Source organism: Poecilia reticulata, chromosome 6 (genome assembly GCF_904066995.2).
Source record: "Poecilia reticulata chromosome 6, P_reticulata-male-v2, whole genome shotgun sequence".
Classification (NCBI taxonomy): Eukaryota; Metazoa; Chordata; class Actinopteri; order Cyprinodontiformes; family Poeciliidae; genus Poecilia; species Poecilia reticulata.
In genome coordinates this window covers 9,902,245-9,921,248 of record NC_088835.1, presented here as the reverse complement: position 1 = coordinate 9,921,248, position 19,004 = coordinate 9,902,245, and the positions used below count along the sequence as shown (strand labels likewise).

At 40.0% G+C, this 19,004-nt stretch overlaps 1 protein-coding gene across 4 annotated transcripts; it reads right to left on the bottom strand.

Annotated features, from left to right (window-relative positions):
* Positions 1–762: 762 nt before the first annotated feature.
* Positions 763–17,938, bottom strand: parvg (parvin, gamma). Of its 4 annotated transcripts, none has more exons than XM_081607852.1 (14): positions 17,630–17,938; positions 15,750–16,284; positions 12,161–12,274; positions 11,409–11,473; positions 10,407–10,509; positions 10,128–10,271; positions 8,469–8,584; positions 8,339–8,394; positions 8,200–8,234; positions 8,034–8,095; positions 5,228–5,296; positions 4,997–5,098; positions 4,248–4,320; positions 763–1,743 (listed from the first exon to the last, which is right to left on the bottom strand). In XM_081607852.1, the coding sequence occupies exons 3-14, from the start codon at positions 12,222–12,224 to the stop codon at positions 1,670–1,672; spliced, it is 963 nt and encodes a 320-aa protein (XP_081463978.1). In that variant the 5' UTR covers positions 12,225–12,274; positions 15,750–16,284; positions 17,630–17,938; the 3' UTR covers positions 763–1,669. The 4 variants fall into 4 exon arrangements, with proteins under 4 accessions (XP_081463978.1, XP_081463979.1, XP_008430998.2 ...); XM_081607853.1 differs by having other exon boundaries at positions 15,750–15,827; XM_008432776.3 differs by lacking the exon at positions 17,630–17,938 and having other exon boundaries at positions 15,750–17,392.
* Between the last annotated feature and the right edge of the window lie 1,066 nt (positions 17,939–19,004).

Genomic DNA, 19,004 nt, shown 5'->3' with positions numbered 1-19,004 from the left:
CTTCCAAGCTTTTGAAAGCTTTCATCCGCTTGTGGTTCATCAGGTCTGCAGCTGCAGAAAGTTAACTTGATCACCTCAACGCCACGTAAATCCTCAACATTATACAAGAAGTATTTTTAACCGAGAAAATATGGATCATCCTAAATATATAATTCAAATGGGGGTCAGGAAGTGGATTTCTCCAGTTTAAAAAATGGCCAAATGGATTACAGCAGTACGCTAATACCCTAAATTGGCTAGAACACACAAAGTGCCTCAAGAACTGTATATTTAGGATATGATGATCCATATTTTAACATTTGAACCTGAATAAAATGGTAAATGCTGTATAGTGTGCAGTATTGTAATTAAGTATGACACCAGCTGAACATATTGAACTGAACAACCGTCCTGAATGTAAGCTGCTTCTCTGCCGCCTTTACATCCTCTGCAACACTGCCAGGAAAAAGCAGCCGAGTCAGAAAGTGGGAATAGCCAAGTGGACGAAGGAAATTATGGGCTTAGAAATAATAAATATAATTTATGACCAGTAATGGAGTCACTGGATAGGTAAGTGCATGCTTTTCTAATGTTTCTTACCACTTCCTGTGGTGAGAAACACAGGAAGTTTTTATCTGTATAAAACTCCTGTGAAAAGGAGTTTTATACAGATAACATTAGCAGAAACACAGGAGGAAGCATCAATATCATTTTAGGGAGTGATGCAACAACTATAAACAATTTCTTCAGGCTGAATTTGAAATATAAGAGGAGACACATGAATTGTGTTACCAGGGGAGTGAAGCTTTATGGAAATACATACACAACCAAGGACACATATGACCTAATATTTATGCAGTCGATTACGTTACATCCACATGCTGTACCTTGAATATTTCTTTATATTAATCGTCCATCTGCGGTTACGATTTAAAACTCTAACCGCTGATATTGATGATACCGTCACTGTCAAGAAAAACATATTATTCACAATAACATTCATAAATATGAAAGTAGACAAAACTTTGCTAAAGTTTTAGTGGTAACAGTAAAACAAATTCAAATTTGGCACATCACTGAAAAGTTTCAGCACGGAAAACCTGTAAAACAAAATCTGCTCTAAACTGTGAATGACTGTTTCTTTCTTTCCTTTCTTACTTACTTTTCTGCTGCCAGCCATCTTTTTTTCCTGTGATGCCAGTCAGACGTTAGCAGTTTTCTGGATGTAAAGATTTATTTGCATACACCGACTCCAATCAGCTGCTTCTCTTGCTTCTCTACCTGAGGCTCTGTCAGGTGTGCAGAGTCTTAAAGAAATATCAGTTTTCTGACTCACTTAAGCAGTTTGCTGCTGCCACCAACACTGAAGTATTTGCTGTCCTCCAATTTAATAAAAGTAAAATTTAATACCTTTTCTTAATCAAGAGAAGATACTTTTCAACCTAAGTTCTCAAGATATTTACAAAAAATATGGGGTTTTTTTTCAAAACACAATTAGCCTATACTACATAAAATGCCCTTATTCATAAAAGCTAACATGTTCCAAAATAGATCCCACTGTTTTTGTCTAAATCTGTACAAGCCAAAAAACAAAAATACAGCAATAAATTACACAGCAAACACTTTTCCCCTCCCGTCTTCTTGTTTATTTCCAGCAGCTCGTCTCGTCTTCATCCAGCGTCTTCCTCCCTCAGTTCCTTTTGTGCTTCCTGAACAGGGCGTAAAGGACCTTCAAGGTGGCGGCGACGTCCTGAGAGACGATATCTGTCACAATATTCACAGGACAAACGTTACGTAATCAGCCTGGCCAAGTCGAAGCGGCGTGACTGCGACGACACTTTGTGGACATTAGCTAATAGCTCCTCTCACAATCCACTCAGGCGGGTCAACAGATCAGGAGGACAAGAAAAATCCATTAGGCAGAAATGTGATCTCTCTGTCCTTGGTGGGACTCAATAAGTGAATGAACGTGACATTAAGATTGACTCCATCGCTCGCTCATCTAATTAACGCGCACGGCATGCTCCTGTTTAAAAGCCTTTAGTCCTGGAATTCCTCCTTTCATTACAGCAATTATGGTGTTAATTAAAAAGACAGTAAAAATGAATTAAATTAACTGCTACCTCTGGGCTTAGATTAATCGCGCCAGTCTTTACATGATCAGTTATAGTGCCAGGAATTTATTTTAAGGTTGAAAAGGCGCCGTGCGCGTCCGGTGGAGAAGAGAACGGGCGAGTTTGAGTGCCTGTAAGAGGGAAGCTGAAACTCAGCCAGATCATCATCCAGTCGGTAACAGATCTACGGAGAGGAAAGATTGACCTGTTTGGTTATTGATGGATTCGAAACCAAATCAATCTGTTTGGTATTGATGGATTCAGGTCCAGATATGTCAAGTTGTTTTCCTTGCTTCATTGTTCTCCCATTTGCAGTGAAAAAAGTTATACAGCCATTGATTATATTTGCTACTTAGCGCATGAGAGTAACCTGTGGTTTACATTGTCGTGCAATATTTTTATGTTAATAAACACCCAGTACTATAAAAATATCATAAAAATTTTTCTAATATTCTAGTGGTATTTTCTCCAATATTATTTACTGCAATGTTTTACTGTGCAACTACATTCAATGCAATAAAAAGTCATGAAGTGGTTAAATACTACACTGCACGGGACGATAAAGATTTTAGTTGATTCATTACGTTGCTGTATTATACAGTACTTTGTGAAACCATCCAAAGCCATGCAAATTTAGTTACATTTTTCTGTATCCTTCCCGAAGTTTCTCGCAACTGGCAGGAATTTTGGCTGATTCCTCCAGACAGGTAACAACTGAACTGTTCACACACCTTTTCAGATCTGCTTAAAGATCTTCAGCGGGACTAAGATCTGAGTTTTGAAATGGCTGCTCCAAAACACAGATATTTAACTCAATATTTACCAAATGAGTGCTTCTGCAAACCGTAACTGTGCTTTTTATGTTCCCTTTAGAGCAATGCCTTCTTCCTCTCGTAGCGGCCTTTCAGCTTGTGTCAACGCGAATGATGAGTGTCACTGAACAGCTTCAGCCTGCAGCTAAAGCTACATTTCACACCACAACACATTTATCTGTGAGACACAATGATTACTGACTGGTTTTTATACTTTAACAGATGAAAACTGTCCCCCAAAATGAACCGGAGTTATCGAGGTCCATAATTTTGCCTGATATTTTTAAGATTTGCTCCATGATGTCACAAAGTGAGCAGCGTGTTGGAGGCTGAAATCCTCAGGTGCGCTACCATTTAATTCAAATGTTGCATTCATTAACCTTAATCGGAAACTTACTAAATCATAAAATTGCTATCTGTGTGTTCCCAAATTATTCCCAGGCATATTTCTCCTCAATTTGAAGTACAAAAACAATTCTCTAAAAGTCTAAAATTTTTCTGCCGTTTTGCTAATAGAAATAATTCTGATAATCCAGTTTGACCAAAAACAGGAAACATTTTGTCCAATGTACTACAATATCGAGTTTTGTCTTTTTAAGCATTGCATGCTGTAAATTGGCTGAAAGCATCAAAAGGAGAAATGTCTTTTTTTTTTGCTGGATGAAAAACTCATATTCAGAGGTTTATAATTGTATCATTAGTATGATAATTTTCAAATAGCAGTTAAAAAACACTCTTTTTTTTATAGTACATAGATACAATCAACATTTTGAGCCCGATAATAATATCCAGGATAGCACGGTTCATGAACATGGATTCCTCCTCCCAGGCAAACGCTCCTGCAGCAGAGGAGCCGGGTTAAATCCCTTTTCCTATCAGAGGACATCAAGACAACATTGTCCCTTTGAGGCCGCCTTTTCTGCTGCTCCTCTCTAAAGGAACGATGGTGGCCTGAGACGGAGAAAATCATCTTCAGGTATAAATACTAAGACACGAAGTCACGCTCATTTATATTCCCTGAACAATTTCATCTTTTCCCTGTGGAACACCATCGATCCCTCTCTCCACTCCAGCGATTAAATCCTCCGTTGACAAAGCGTCCCGCCTGACACACAAACAGATTTTTAGCTTTTCCCATTTCAGCCGGATAAATGCTGCCGATAGAGGAGATAATATGAATTAGTTTGACACTGCTGTCTTGAAGCAGGGGCGCTTTCAGCTATCTGACTCGGTTTGCAGTAATTTTACAGACACTAGATTTTTTTCTGCCATCAAGCGTCGTTTTGCGCCGTGTTGTGATTGTGTTTTTTGCTCCACTAGAAAGTGACGTCATTTTCCTCACCTTGCGGGTCAATATTGGGCAGGTGCAGGCCGATGTCATCCAGGAAATCCAGGGCTAATGTCACATTATGAAGCTGCAGTCCAAAACAAAGCGCAAAAAAAGACGACTTATTTATCAAAGTGAGTTTAAAAAAATGCTAATTTACATTTAAAACCTGTTTTATCTCCTTAAATACGAATTATGTTCCAATATGACATCAATATTTCATTTTGCAGTTGCAGCCACGCCTTGTGTTTTTGACATCAAATCTTCTCACTATTGGTAATAGGAGTGTGGAAAGTCCTTAACATATAACTGCTAAACATCAGGCACAAAAATATATTCTTGATTATTTTGTTCATATCATTTTACCGTCGATATGTCTGAGAGGAAAGATGTTAGCGGATGTCGTTTCCCCAGTGAATCATTCATGACCCGTCGTATTTCAGATAAAAGAGGTTTTACCTTCACAGGCCGCATCCTGTTGGCCAAACGTAAATTAAGATCAAATATATTGGCACGGCATGAGTGCTTTATGATGTTAATTGCATAAATACATTTGATCAAAACCATGCATCATAATAGGCACTTGTGCCTGTTTCTGAATGGTTAGATAAGAAATTACACACAAAAGCAAAGGTTTTTAGAAATCCTAGTAGAGTGAAGGACTTCATCGCACAACCGTTTATTTTAAATATAAAAACTTCATGTTAAGATGCTGAAATTTGATGAAAAGAAGACTTCAAACTTTAAAATCCCATATACTCTACCATCTCGGCGTCGTTAGCAGGGGTCAGGTGGAAGTCAACCAGCGGGATGAAGAAGCCTTCCAATTGGCCAATCAGCAGCAGCAATATCACTCCATCAGCAAACTGGGACAGAAACGCAGGACTTTGGATCTCGTCAATATGAACAGTGATAAAATCTCAGGCAAGCTAAACGTCGGGCCTATTTTTATTTATTACTCGGCAGCCTGCAGTAAACAAACCGTCAGATTGTACCTGTTTGTCCATATCAGCCACCTGCAGACCCAGCGGTGCCATGTTCTGGTTGACGAAGTGTAAGATGGCCTGAAAGTGGAAGTTGAGAAGTGAGTGAGTAAGTAAAGGTGCTGTCACCAAAGCCATCCACTGTAGTGTCAGCGACAGTAGGGGATTATGTAATCAGGCTCACAATAAAGTAGCATCTGTTATTGTGTGCAGCCATTACTAAAAGTCACGCAATAAATTGGCCCAACAGCTGAAAATTAACTGGAGAAGGAAAAGAGACACTTGGCTAAGTCACTAAAATTCACAAAGTTTAACTGTAGTTTGTTGAATGGCAGCTAAATAAACAGCAGATAAAAACTAATGGAACAGGCAGAGTGTGATTTTCCTCTGGCGATAAAACCACCAAGTGCATATTCTTTGCCTTTTATCTGCGTTGTATTCTTATATTAATCCTTCACAGTAAAACCTGTGAAGGATCAAAATGCTGGTCATCGCTGGCATCCTGAAGACACCTCGAATTAGTTCACTTTTAATGGTTTCTACTTGTACTGAACACTGAACATATGATTAGATTAGAGAATGTGGATGAAAACAGTCCTTTGAGAGTTGGACTCAGAAATATCTGGAGATTTGAAGGCAATCCTGTTGAGAAAGCTCAGTGAAACACATTTGAGCACAATAAGCACATCTAAGGTTGCCAATAGGGCATTGATCTACAAGTAATGACAGCGTCACCTCACAACATCGGCTGCTTGGTTCCACAAACAGAGTATTTCCTCTTAGAGAGACAAAACTATGACAGTACATCATATAAACATGCAGGTCCAGCAGTATGAAGATTATTGGCAAGGAGGAAAACTGAAATGTCAGCTCATCAACAAATAAGTTGTATTGATGAAAAATGTTCTCTTTAGTGGCCAGCTTGGCTTGAGACACATCACAGATCAAAGACTGACATAGTTTTGCATCAAATGCATCTGTCTTTACTTTACTGGATGTCAGTGCTTCATTTGATGCAGTTGCTGGTCATAAAATATTGGCAAACAGTAGAGTTGATGGGTATTTGTGAAACTGCAAAACATCTAATGTAGCAAATCAAGACTTCATTATGTCATTTGGAAAAGCTGTGTCTGAGTGAACAACAATCACATGCGGTGTTCCTCCAGGCTACATTTTTACAGATTTACTTGCTTAACGTAACTATGCTGATAACACAATTTATTCTATAAATCCTTTATAGTCACTTAGTCTGCTTTTTTTCCCCTTTCTTTTTGGTACTGAAAATGAAATGTTTGAGATCAGCACTCAACTAGATCTAATTAGGCTAAAAATGACAGAACATGTGAGCAACTTTGGTGTGGTTTTAGATCCAGACCTACTAAGTCAAAAGTGTAAAGTGGAAACTTAGCTTCACTAGGTTAAGTCATATTTACGGCGCCTTCACTGGTATATGTAAGACAAATAATCAGAGCTTAACCAAAACCTTGTTGCCACCGTACTGACCAGCACCAGGGAAATGGATCACACCACAGGATTGCACCGAGTCCCTGTTAGTAAAAGGCTAGATTTTTAAATGGTGTTATTGAACTTCACAGAATGGTGTTGGACCTGAACGTCTTGTGGGAACCTTTTAGACACCTCATGTCTTCAGAGACTTGTTAACTCAGTGTTGCTAGGACCAGCGCGGACAACATTTAGTTTCTACGCTCCCCAGCTCTGGAACGAACTCCCTGTAAACCCGACGTCCAGAAACTATTGGATTCTTTAAATCAGGACTGGAAGCATTATTAGCTCTTACAAAACACTTCAAGGCCGGATTAAGGCGCCTTTTTTCTGCCTCCCAGTGTTTTGTGAAAGGATCGATGCACCAAAGTGGGCAAATGTCAGGCCACTTTTATCACAGCCCTGACTGGCCGGGTGCAGAGGCCAGTGGCGCAACTACACATTATTCAGATGGATGCGAAAACATAGATCGGCAACCCCGTTCCCCTCCCCCCATGGGAAAGAGTCAGGGTGACGATACGTGAAAGGTAAAACTCGCTATACATTTACCTCGTTATGTGCGCGAGGTGAAGGAGAGCGAGGCGCGCTGAAGTGTATGGGAAACCATCATCGGCACACCGCCCCCTCCAGACGGGGTTTTGGCGCCCCCTCTGGTGCTGCGCCCCTATGCGTTGCATACCCTGCATACCCACTTTTTGCGCCACTGGCAGAGGTCACCGTCATTGGCTGACATCAACAGGGTAAGCCAGCTTTGAGGATCAAGGAAATTACACTTGTCTTGTCTAAATGTGTAAATGTGCATTTGACTGTTTATTTCCTTTTATGTCATCTTTAAATGATGACAATTATTGCTTTATCTTTTCTTGAACAGTTTTTAGCACTTTGAATTACCTTGAGTATGGATCCTGCTGTGTTAATAAACATGCCTAGCCTTGTCCCACCTAATCAACTGCTAATTATGGAGCTAACTAAAGCATTCTGCTTTAATTGGATCATTTTACATCACGGATTCAAAAATCAAAGGTCCATTATTTTCTCGTTGGCCTATTTTTGTAAAGAGATGTTAAATTGACTGGACTTTTTGTAGTTTAGATCTGCAACATGGGATAATCCCTAAAAAAAGAAAATGTTACAGTGACAGGACTGAGCAGACTTGCTCACTGCAGAGAAGGTTGAAGTGCGGACCACAAGCCCACACAATATGAGGTGTATTTTATGCATTAACTTTACAAATCTCTAAAGTTGAGAGCATCAACACCTTGAACAATGCCAGCATGTCTCCTCCTGTCGTCCATTTTTTTTTGTTTTTTTTTACCTTCTTCACTGTGTTGACCTTGGTAGCCTCAAGCTTCAGCAGTTGCTCAATAGGATCTTCCCCTGGGTTGGTGAGACATCCAGAAAAATGTGTTAGCAGGCTTTAATGGAGTTTGGATGACATTCAAGATGTCACTTCAGCTCAACCTCTGACCACTCTCACTCACTTCCAGGACAGCTGGACGAGCCTGAGCCTGTGTTGCTGCAGAAGAAGAGAATAAATGTGATATGACTTTTGTGTTGTTTTTTTTTATTTTTTTTTTATAAATGAAATAAGACACAAGCAAGACGCAGAAATCCACTCACCTGTCCTCTGTCAGGACTTCGGTCTGCACCTCAGATTTGATTCCGCTCTTGCTTACCTGGGTTAAAATGAAAAGTTAGCCAAAGCTGTGTGGGAATTTCACCAGGCAGGTCTGGGGTTGAAAAGACTTACTTCTACTGTGACAACGTCTATCTTCACATTCGGTGGCAGATTTAGCTCAGGCTGGAAGGCTTTTGCCATGGCAACCAGCAGATGAACGGTAGCTAGGAGATCTTTGTTGTGGATGACTGACAGGCAAACAACGGAGAACAAAACAAAAAAACGTTCAGCTTGGACTGATGTGACAGATCTCAAAGACATATGGTGTGGCAACTAAGATAAACCAAAAAGATCTTGGACAAACAAAATAGAAGCACAACTAAAATGGGTAATTCTGGAGAAAGACGTTCAGGAGAAGACGTTCAGGGGTGTTCTCAAAAACGGCTTCATGACTCAGAAAAAACAGGGACACATATTAAGCAAATTGTAATATTTTGATACCTGTAACCTTCCTATGCCTTGAAAACATGTCTGTCTGGTAAATGCATAAAACACAAAGAAATAGCTGCATTGCTTTTAGCTTAACGGTAGTTAGCTTGTCAGTGAGAATAGCAGCTAGCATAACCTACTGGACTTTAGTGTTACTGCCAGAGGTAGGAAGCTAGCAATTAGCTACCTAGCTAAAATTACTCACCTCATATCTCTTATGAGTATTAATATACCTCATCTTTCTTTCTGAGAACCATGCCTTTAAGAAAAAAACTAAACAAATAGGCAGTAAACTGCACTTCACCAGTCTTCAAAACGCACTGTCTCCAGCATTTGTGGGGGGAGAAAATGGCAAAGCAATGTTTGCTGAGGTATCAACATGCTGAGAAACCAGTCTGAATTCAAGTGACACTCAAACTAAAAGAGCCCTGTCATTTTTAGGAGCTGCAATTTCCAAAACAAGTGTTACAGAAGAATCTGTGACCCATCATTTTCCGTAACCGCAGGGGGCGATAGAGAGCAAATACTGGGTAAATACTGATACAACCGGGATTTTAAGATTCATGGCTCCTTTATTAGGCATTTATGGAGAAAATATAATGTATTACTTTGTATTTGAGGCTGAACACTGACCATCGCATTGAATCCCTATGTGCCGTCGTTAAAATATGTAAACCATCTGTGATTGTTTAATAAATCGGTAACAGATTAAGAAATGGACAGATTATTCTGACTAGAATAATCTGTGATCTTACTGCACAGGCCTGTAAATAATGTCAGAGTTTAAAACAACTATTTTTCAGAGTTCTACCACCTCATCACTACAATCTGAGTGTATTTATAACAATATTTAACCCTCAAATAGCTAAAATCACACTGGTCACAGATTATTCTGGCCAGAATAATCGCACCACCGCCCCCTGCGGTCACAGAAAATGATTGGTCACAGATTTTTCTGTAACACCTGGATTAAATTGAGAGTCACATCGCGCAGCATCATCAGAAGGTCACGTCATCACAAAAAGAAGACGCCCTAAAAATATGTGCACACAAATTTCACATTCAGATAATCATTTGCTTATAAAATCTGGGAAAATTTCCCATGCTTTCTTGGTCTTATTTTTCTCAAACTAACTCGATCTCCCTTTTCAAATTCCTTCCAGCTGGTGTGAGCTTAGATGACACCCTCAAGCGAGCACCAAAGCCTGTCGTGAAATGAAGCTGAAGTCGGTGCCAGAAGGGGACATTTGTTCACTTGTTGCCTTTTTGTTGCCGAGTCCAAGTCGAATTGCGTTGACTCACGTTTGACGTCCCATTTGATCGGGCAGCCGTCCTCCACGCCCAGCATCTTGTCCAGCTCTTTCATGACGGCTTCCAGCTTACGGAGCTGAGAGGAGCCGGTCAGCGCTATCTCCTCCACCTCTAGCTTCACGTTGCCTAATCTGGCTGCAGAAACCAGGAAGACGTTATTTATGAGCTCGGGGTTAAGCTTCTGGGACTGCCCGTTTCATTTGTTCTCGATCCAGCTATTGAAATCACCATTGAGTGATTTAATGGGACATCAAACGTGTAATGTCTCACCCAGCAGGTGATGGAGGACGAGTCCATCGTACAGATCCTCCTCCAGACTCTGTATCACGATGTGCTCTGCTTTCAGAGTCTTATTGATCCAGTCCACCAAGGCCTCTCAGGACACAATTAATCACACAGTCAGAAACATCAAACACCTCATCATCTCACAAACGTTTTTCTTTTCCCAATGCAGCAGATGAAAAAAAAAAATTAGATAACAGCACGAGAGCCTGGCTGCTTCTTAAATGAGCTTTGTCTGTTCTCAGAGACGACGTGAGAACGAAATGGACAGATATGGGAAAAGCTGCTGTTTCACTTGCATTTTGTTCTGATTTGAGGGTTTATTTATAACATTATGTGCCTGAAACACTTAGGTTGCTATTTTTACCTGCGACAAAGGGCTTTAAACTGCGATCCGTCAGACTCCCCACTGAGACAGTCTGATCTGTCTCCTATCACCTCTTATAATTATGTTCATTAAACTTTCACTAAACCTTCCCTCTCTCTCTCTTATGAGGTATAATTGATGTTCGGTGCCATACATTCATATGCAAAAGTGCATATATTTATATTCAGTTAAAACACCACAAAGCTCTGATCTAATGGTATCTTTGTCAAAATTCATAACCTTTAAACTTTTACATATTTTGTCATGTTACTACCACAAAATCCAATGCATGTTAATGAGATTTTATGACAAGAAAATGTGACGTGAAAAAAAAAATTTTATGACTTTTTTTTACTTTAAAACATTTCTGAAAAGTACGGCATCCGTTTGCATTAGCTTGTGTAGTTTCATGTAGTTTTTAAATCTCAAGTTAGAAAAATGTTTTGATAACTTTTACTTCCAATTCACATGTGTCGCTCTGTCTCAATGAAATAAAAATGTGTCAAAGTTTGAGGTTGTTACAAAATGAAATTACAAAAAGGCAAAGAAAATTCTTGTGCAAGGAAACATGTATCAGAGATAATATATTTTCTTTTCTGTTGATGAAAAGACTTATCTTCTACCTGCTTTAGGTTTTCAAGCTTGGGGTCTTTCAAGGATGTCGGCTGGATGAGCTTCCTCTTCTCTCCTGCGCCAGAAGTGAAAACGTTTTCAGTAATTTTATTTTTTTGACATTGTCAGGAATCTTTTTGGCCGGAAAAATACACTTAAATGCTTTATGGATAATGGATAAAAAGGACCAAATGGACTGCGATTGCTGAAAATCATCTCTTGACTCCGCAGGGCTTTCATTTTCCCTCCAACTTTTACTATCAGCACCACTGTTTTCTCATGCAGTCAGGAGTTGTTGTGAGGGTCAAAACATCTTCTCATAAAACCATTAAGGCATGAAAAAAGGAACAAGATGGAAAATATATCATATAGGGAGTAATATGTCAACTTGTGGAAGCGCTCTTATATTTGGGTAACACTTTATTTGAAGGGGTGTACATAAGACTGACATGACACTGTCATAAACATGACATAACACCTGTCATGAACATGAAGAAGTCTTTATGAATGTTTATGACAGTTGTCATGAAGTGTCATTGGGTAAATAATAACACTTTTAATGCAAAGTTGCTCTAAAAGTTGCACTAAAAGTCCATTAAAAATGCAAACTTTGCACTAAATTATCATAATTTGCAAAATTATGAGGCTGGTTAAATATTTGAAACGCAAGAAATCCTGAATCAATTTGAAGGAAAATGGCCAAAAAAGGCAAGTGGGTGTCTGAAAACGGTACAACCTGCCACTTCATTCAAGACAAACATACCTTGAAAAGACTCCACCTCCAGGTCTTCCTCCTTTTTGTGGTACTCGAAAGCGGCGGCCTCCATCTCCCCTCCTCTGGATGGCTCGGTCGCTTTGCTGACCTGTTGGCACGAATCTGCAGAGGAGTCGGAGGCTCTCAATCAAACACAGTCTGAGGAAGAGCTGAACATGCAAACGGCAGCAGAATGAAGAAACACTTCTTATCAGGGGTGTTGGAAGAAAGTCCCTCTTTCAGAAATAGCTTAGTATGTGTTCATAGCAAACTGACTCCTGTTTCTGCTGGGAATAGATTTGCTGGAAGGGAGGATGTCGATTCTACTCACAGGCAGCTTATAGTTGAAATGTTTGCAGCATCTTGCAAATGTTTCTTTTCTTTCACATGTTCTTACACTGCCACCACAAATTTTAGTGTATTTTATTTCGGCAGGATTTCCCTCAGTATATCATAAGACTGGCAGGCCACCAGACTTTACTTGTGCGTCCACCAGGCACTTACTTACTTAAGTTACTTACTTAAGTCTTTTTTAAAATGTTTCAATTTTTTAAGGCTTTATAGTTCGTGTTCAGGTTTTAATATTCAATCTTTCATTAACACATTATCAAGTGATATTTTCAAATTTCCTGTTAACTTTGAACATTTTTCAACTCAAAAACACGACGGGCCACTGGATGAATGACTGTGCTTGCACCCAACCACCAGGCTTAGCAAGTTTTCTGGGGGAAACCTTGTTGAGAATTTATGAAATATGTCAGTGGTGTATAATTGTGAAGTCCCCTATTTCAACCAACTCCCATCAGATGTCACTTAAGGTGTTTTCACACTTGATATTCTAGTAGATTCGATTTTGTACCAGAACATTTGTTACATTTTCAAGTGGTGCTGTTCGTTTTCACCTCACTTTGTCAAACAAAACAAACCTTTTGAAAAAAACATTCTCCCCCTTGCCTGTGGTGGCGCTGCACTAAAAACACTGAGAATCACTGAAGGAAATGACACAAAAACCTCAGAACAAGACATTGTTCAGAGGATTTTTTTTTCTTAAACAAAGTTAGAGTAGCGTTGGTTGTAGAGTTCTCTTTTGATATTGGTAAAAGACCGCAAGCCATGGACCTTACCACAGGGCCCGCCTTTCATTGGCTAATGTCCATTTTACGTCACAGTGCAGCTATCACGTGGGTTACCGGCTCACAAACTCATGCTAATGTACATTGTGGACTACCAGACCGACAGAAAGTTTTTGCGTCAGGACTCGAAAAAAATGGTTCTCCGTCAGTGGGGTATCTGTACAGGCGATGTCAGGTATCCTGATCGTGTTTGTGGAACTAAAATTCACAGATTTCCAAAATCTGAAAAGGAAAGCCTTGCTTGGATTAAAGCTTGTGCACGACCGCATTTGCAGCTCAACCGTCGTAGGATCAATAAGAACAAAGGATTGTCTGCTGGCGTAAGTATTATTGCTTTGCTTTCTTTGTGTTTAGTGAATGAAAAAAATAGCCAATAATAAACACATCCATTATGAAAACCTTTTAGCCAAGTACAGCATAATGGCAGTACCGATACAACTTGTACATCCTGAAGCCTGTCTGTTACAGCCTTACGTTTGCTGAACAGATCAATATGCAATGTGTACCGTATCTGACATGCATTAAAGATATTATTTCACCTGAAAAGGCTTTTTACTAAACTGTAATCGTGTTAGCCACGCTAGCTTTTACTAAACTGTAATTGTGTTAGCCACGCTAGCACAGAGTACCGTGTATAAGTCCTAGGCACATTCGAACCCACAAAACCATGAATGCCCGACTTACCCAGCCTTGCAAGAACAATAGGCATCAGTGATCTTGTCCACAGTTATATTTATGCTGAGGGTGTGAGGATCTGCTGTTTTCCTTATCGACTGGTAGCATTTAGCTGCAACTTGCACAATGTTGGAGGCATTGCATGGCTAAAACATCTTGATGTCGTCCAAAAAAGATGACATGAACTTGTTGGTTCCATTGTCGTGGCTGATATTTTGTGAAAATCCGGCAGAAATGCTAAACTAATCGACTCAGAAATACTCTGCAGAGTCAGTCAAAACAAAAAATCCCATAGAAGCTCAGCTCTGCAAGGAGGTTAATGTGAGACATGAAGTCACATGGGACTTTCGAGGGGCGTTTCTGGGCGGAGCTTGGTAAGGTCCATTTCTCCCGCTAGTGTTTGTTTTGGTTGTATTTACCCAGAATACCCTGCGCTGTAGTCCGCTTTCTGCTTTCAGAGCGGTCTCCGGTCCGCTCGGCATTCAACCACGCCAGAGTTCTCTCCAACCGAGACGAGACCCGAGGTTTGTAGGAGAACCAGAGTTTGCTTTTTTTGTTCTGTCCGCATCAGAGTTTGATTGCGCATTCACAACTCCACAAATGAACTGAACTTTCTAGACAAACGAACAGTCTGCTGTCAGTGCATTATGCAATAACACAAAGAGTATTGCAAAACTACAAATCTGTGAGGATTTGGTTTTTCTGTATGTTAATTAGTGTCTGTGTCGTCATGTCCGCCCAACTGTGTCTCACGTTTCCTGATTACCTCTTGTGTATTTAATCCCACCCGTGTCTGTGTTCCCCCATCGGATCCTCGTCTTAGCCGTCACACGTCATGTTGTTGTTCTGTTAAAATTGCTGCCTGTAATAGCGTAGTTTGTTGCCCCCCAGTGGCAAGAAACACTGACATTCCTGTTCTAGGAATAGTTTTGGTATGCCAACTTATTAGGACACTGCCAGTGATTGAGCTCCTAGCCTTTTGCTCACCTGTGCTGCCTGGACTTTTGTACTTGCTAGAAATATTCATTAAATCATCAAATTCAGTCGCTGCCTCACTTCTCTGCTTTTGGGTCCAAACCAACAACAACTGCAAATCACAACAAAATCAACCCTCTGTGACAAGTTGAGCAAGCCATTTATCCTAAAAGACTTGCAAATGTTCTTGTAGAAGTTTTATTTTCTTTCCATTCACAATGCTCCTGTATTTAATGTTGGTCCAATGCAAAAGCCCTGATGAGATACGCTGAAGTTTACGAATGAGGGGTGTGAAAACATTTGAGTCACTCTAAAGGTTCCACCTATGAAAGTCTTTCGCTGACAAACTGTTTCAGACCAAAAGATCTGAAACAGGTAGTGGTTTCTAAAAAAACAAGACAAGAAAAGAAAACTCTCATAACTCACTAAATCTTATCAAAAACTCTCTACACCAAAATAGGAAATGTCAGGTTTGCTCACTTCCTTTTTGTCAGCAGCTCACACAGCAGAGATCTGGAGAGCCCTGCAGGGTCGCATGGCTCTGCCTCTACCTCAGAATATTTTAAACCCCTACGGTTTCAGACACAAAGCACGGCGAACGCCCAAAGTCACACATCCTGACAAAACAGACATGACATGAAGCATGTCGAGCTGTAGTTTCCTGGATCCGGAAAAAAGAGGAAACCCTCCGTGAGCAACTTTTCTTCCCCCCCCAACCTCACATGTGTTTTATGCATGTGTGGCTTCTATTTCCTGAGGTTGACAGCAACTTTCAAACAAGGTCATAAACACAAAGACTTTTTGAATAAGCTTACCTTCAGCTAGCTCCCAGAGAGCAACCACAACAAGACCGGGGGAGTTTCTGCTGAAATAATCCCTCTACAAGATGTTGACTTCAAAAAAAAAGAAAAAAAAGCGTCAAAACCCTGGGTGCAGGAAGTTGGACGGCTGCGCTCCGATCTGAAAAGAGACACTAATGAGATCTGTGAGATCAACAGGCCCAACTGCAGATAACTGTCATCTGAGGGTCAAAAAGGAAGACAAGCACAACTGAGAGGATGTGGCATGAAGGAAGGTAGCACTTCCTCTTTCTTTTTTGATACAGGCTTTACGGCAGAGCGTTTTCACATGAGGTTGTTTGTGTTCAGTGACACGATTTGGGATTATTATAAACTCAAGTGCGTGTGAGGTGAGAACTATATGCACTGTTTGGAAATCTTCGCCTCCAGGAGCCTGGGGGATACGCGACTTTGTTGAGGCCTGAAGCGTTCAGACTTCTCTCTTTGTGATTGGCTGGCTCCGTTTGCTGACATCTGGCGTCCAGCCTCGTCAATTCCACGTCAAAAGCGGCTAAAAGAAAAAAATCAGACCAAATGAAAACCGGGTTGAAGCGTACAAAAATAAGTGGGGAAAGAAAACCTGCGAGTGCCTGTTGCATTGTTGAGGGAAAAGGTGGGGGGGAAATACAGACCACCCATAAGGGAGACGAAAGGGCAATTTGGGAGATGTGGAAGGTTACCATAGCAACAAAGATATGAGACAAGAAAATAAAGGCCCAAAATAAATCCATAATATCTTTACTCTACCCAAATTCCAGGAATTGCCTGTTCCAAAGCCATTCTCTCTCAAAAAGCCAAATCAAATCTAACCAATCACACGAATCAAATGAAATCCTCATTCAGTTTCAGTCCAGGCGTTTATTTCCTCCTGATAGGTGAGATGAAGAAGGGGGGAAGAAAAAAGAAAAAGAAAAAACTTGCAGCTGAGAGATGTAGTAAGATCTCCGTTGAGATTGACTCATCTATTCTCTCAATTATTCAGTTTGGTTGGAAAATGCCTGAGCAGACGTGCTCCGTGGGTTTTCAGCAGGTCTCCAGGTAGAGCCGCGCGGCCGCAGCGACCGGAGGAGCACAGAGAGAGAGGTCCAGACCGCCGCCGAGACTCATTTAAAAGCCTGACGATGCCCCAGACCAGGGCTCTCCTGAGACACGGGGAAGGCACTGCACTTAATGTACATTGCAACATCAGCTTTTACAGCTTAGAAAACTGAATATATAGGCCAGGTCAGTATTTTGCACCGTATCTGCTACTTAGAAACATTTAAAAAGTAAATATTTTAGAAGATCTTTAAATCTCCATGCAGACATATGAATTTCACATGTGTTTTTGATTGTGAAACTCATAAATTTGTTAGATGGGAGAAATGTAATAATAAAATTTGCCAATAGTCTGCTTACATAAGAACTACACTCTGTTTTTGATTTGGTTTTAAGGATTCGGTCATTTTGCGTTAACCCCCGGCATCAACTACGTTAGATCTGATGACTCAGAAATAAAGTTCAGGTAGGACTTCCTCGACATTAGCTTGACTGCAGCCTTTAGCTAACGTCACAGTTTGCAGAAAGGTTGCTAAAGATCAAAATAATGTCATTTTACAAAGGTATCAGTCTGGAGGAGTGTAGCAAAAAATTATATATATATATATATATATATATATCCACAGTAACACTGAAGATGCTGCAGAAGTTTCCAACAAGTTCTGGCTGCGTTTAGCGAGCTCTTTTATTCTGCACATCCAGACTGAAGAATAAAGTATTTTCTTCCAGGCCTGGGTAATGTCATCTAAAGCAAATCACCTTATGGTCGATTTGATGCGAATTGGTGCTCAACATGCTTAACATCTCAAGATACTTACCCAAATATGGTTCTGGCAATTTCCTGATCCAAGTGTACGTCCAAGTCAACAAAACAGCGACTTCATGGGAGACGAGCTAAAAATCTGAAATCTGTGGAGACACAGGAAATGTTCTCACAGCCCCTCAGGAGTGGGGGCAAATATTACCATGTTATCCTGAGGGATGCAGACTGGAAATAGAAATTAAATCCCAGTGTTTGTTTTAAAGGTGTTTCCTTTTTTTTTTTTTTTTTTAAATCATGCTTCCTTTTGGCAGATTTGTTACATTCAGAAGTGAGGGACACATATTTAGTTATTTCTTTGAAAAGATTTAGAAAATTATTATCATTGCCTCATTTTTTTCCTTCACAAAAACCTGAAATTTTAGCAGGAATGAGGACGTTTTTATTATGTTGTTAGGGTGATATCTGCCTTGGCAAGACAGATGCTAATGAACAGCTAGCATCTAGGAGATATAGATTATCTCATCTTAGAGAAGATATTTGCAGAATTGCAAGACCATACTATGTTTCTAGCATTCTAGAAAAAGCTTATAAAACTTCAGAAACTAGAACAAAAAACAGTATCCAGTCATTTAGTGTTTGTTCTCAGAGCTACACAGATAAACAGCATTAGCTTGTCTGACAGCATCTGCCAAGCCTAAATTATTGTGATTATGTTAGCATGACTAATTATTTAAGTAGAAAATTTCAAACTGAGGCATTCCTACATCCTCCGACAGCAGAGAAACACGTCTGTGTTGCATAAAGTCTCATCCTGACAAGTCTGTGGATGCGAGAGCTGAAAAGAAATGTAATTAGGTTTCTCTTCTTTTTTTTGTCCTATTTTTGCTCCTTTAACGTGTTTTTTTTCTTCTTCGAGTCAATTATTGTATTGGGTTCATCTTTGGTATAATTTTGGAGTTGAGTTTTCAACTCTGCACACGTTTGTCAAAAGTTTGTAGTTTTTCCTTTACATCAAAAATATCGTTTTTATTATGTTGTTAATTCATCTGAAATATTTGACACTTATCAGTTGAGCCTTATTTTGCAGTGTTTAACTCTGGTGTGTCACTGTTGCAGAAATAAACAAAGCCTTGCCTTAATGATTCTGCCTGCGTCGCAGCAAATGTTTCTGTAAAACTTAGCATTAATGATGCCTTCATGACTGTGTAAAATATTCAGCTTTACTTGGCAATCAGCTGTGAATTTTGTGCTTAAAAACAATCTGGTGGATCCCCCTTATTTTCTGGCAAGAGAATACAGTTTAATGTATTTCGTGAGGAATTGATTCTCTCAGTCTCTTTTGTTATCCGTATATTGAGTCCAGAAACGGTGACAAACGTTTTAATCTTCTTTACGTTTTTGTGTTCAAGATGAGTAGTAGTAGTAGCCCT

What these genes read in the sequence shown, in the direction of transcription:
- parvg (XM_081607851.1), bottom strand. Translation starts at nt 13,993, where the DNA reads ATGCCTATTGTTCTTGCAAGGCTGG. An exon ending in GAAGTCCTGACAGAGGACAG is followed by an intron (nt 8,235 to 8,338) that starts GTGAGTGGATTT and finishes CTTCTTCTGCAG; the next exon opens with CAACACAGGCTCAGGCTCGT. An exon ending in GCCCAATATTGACCCGCAAG is followed by an intron (nt 1,744 to 4,247) that starts GTGAGGAAAATG and finishes ATATTGTGACAG; the next exon opens with ATATCGTCTCTCAGGACGTC.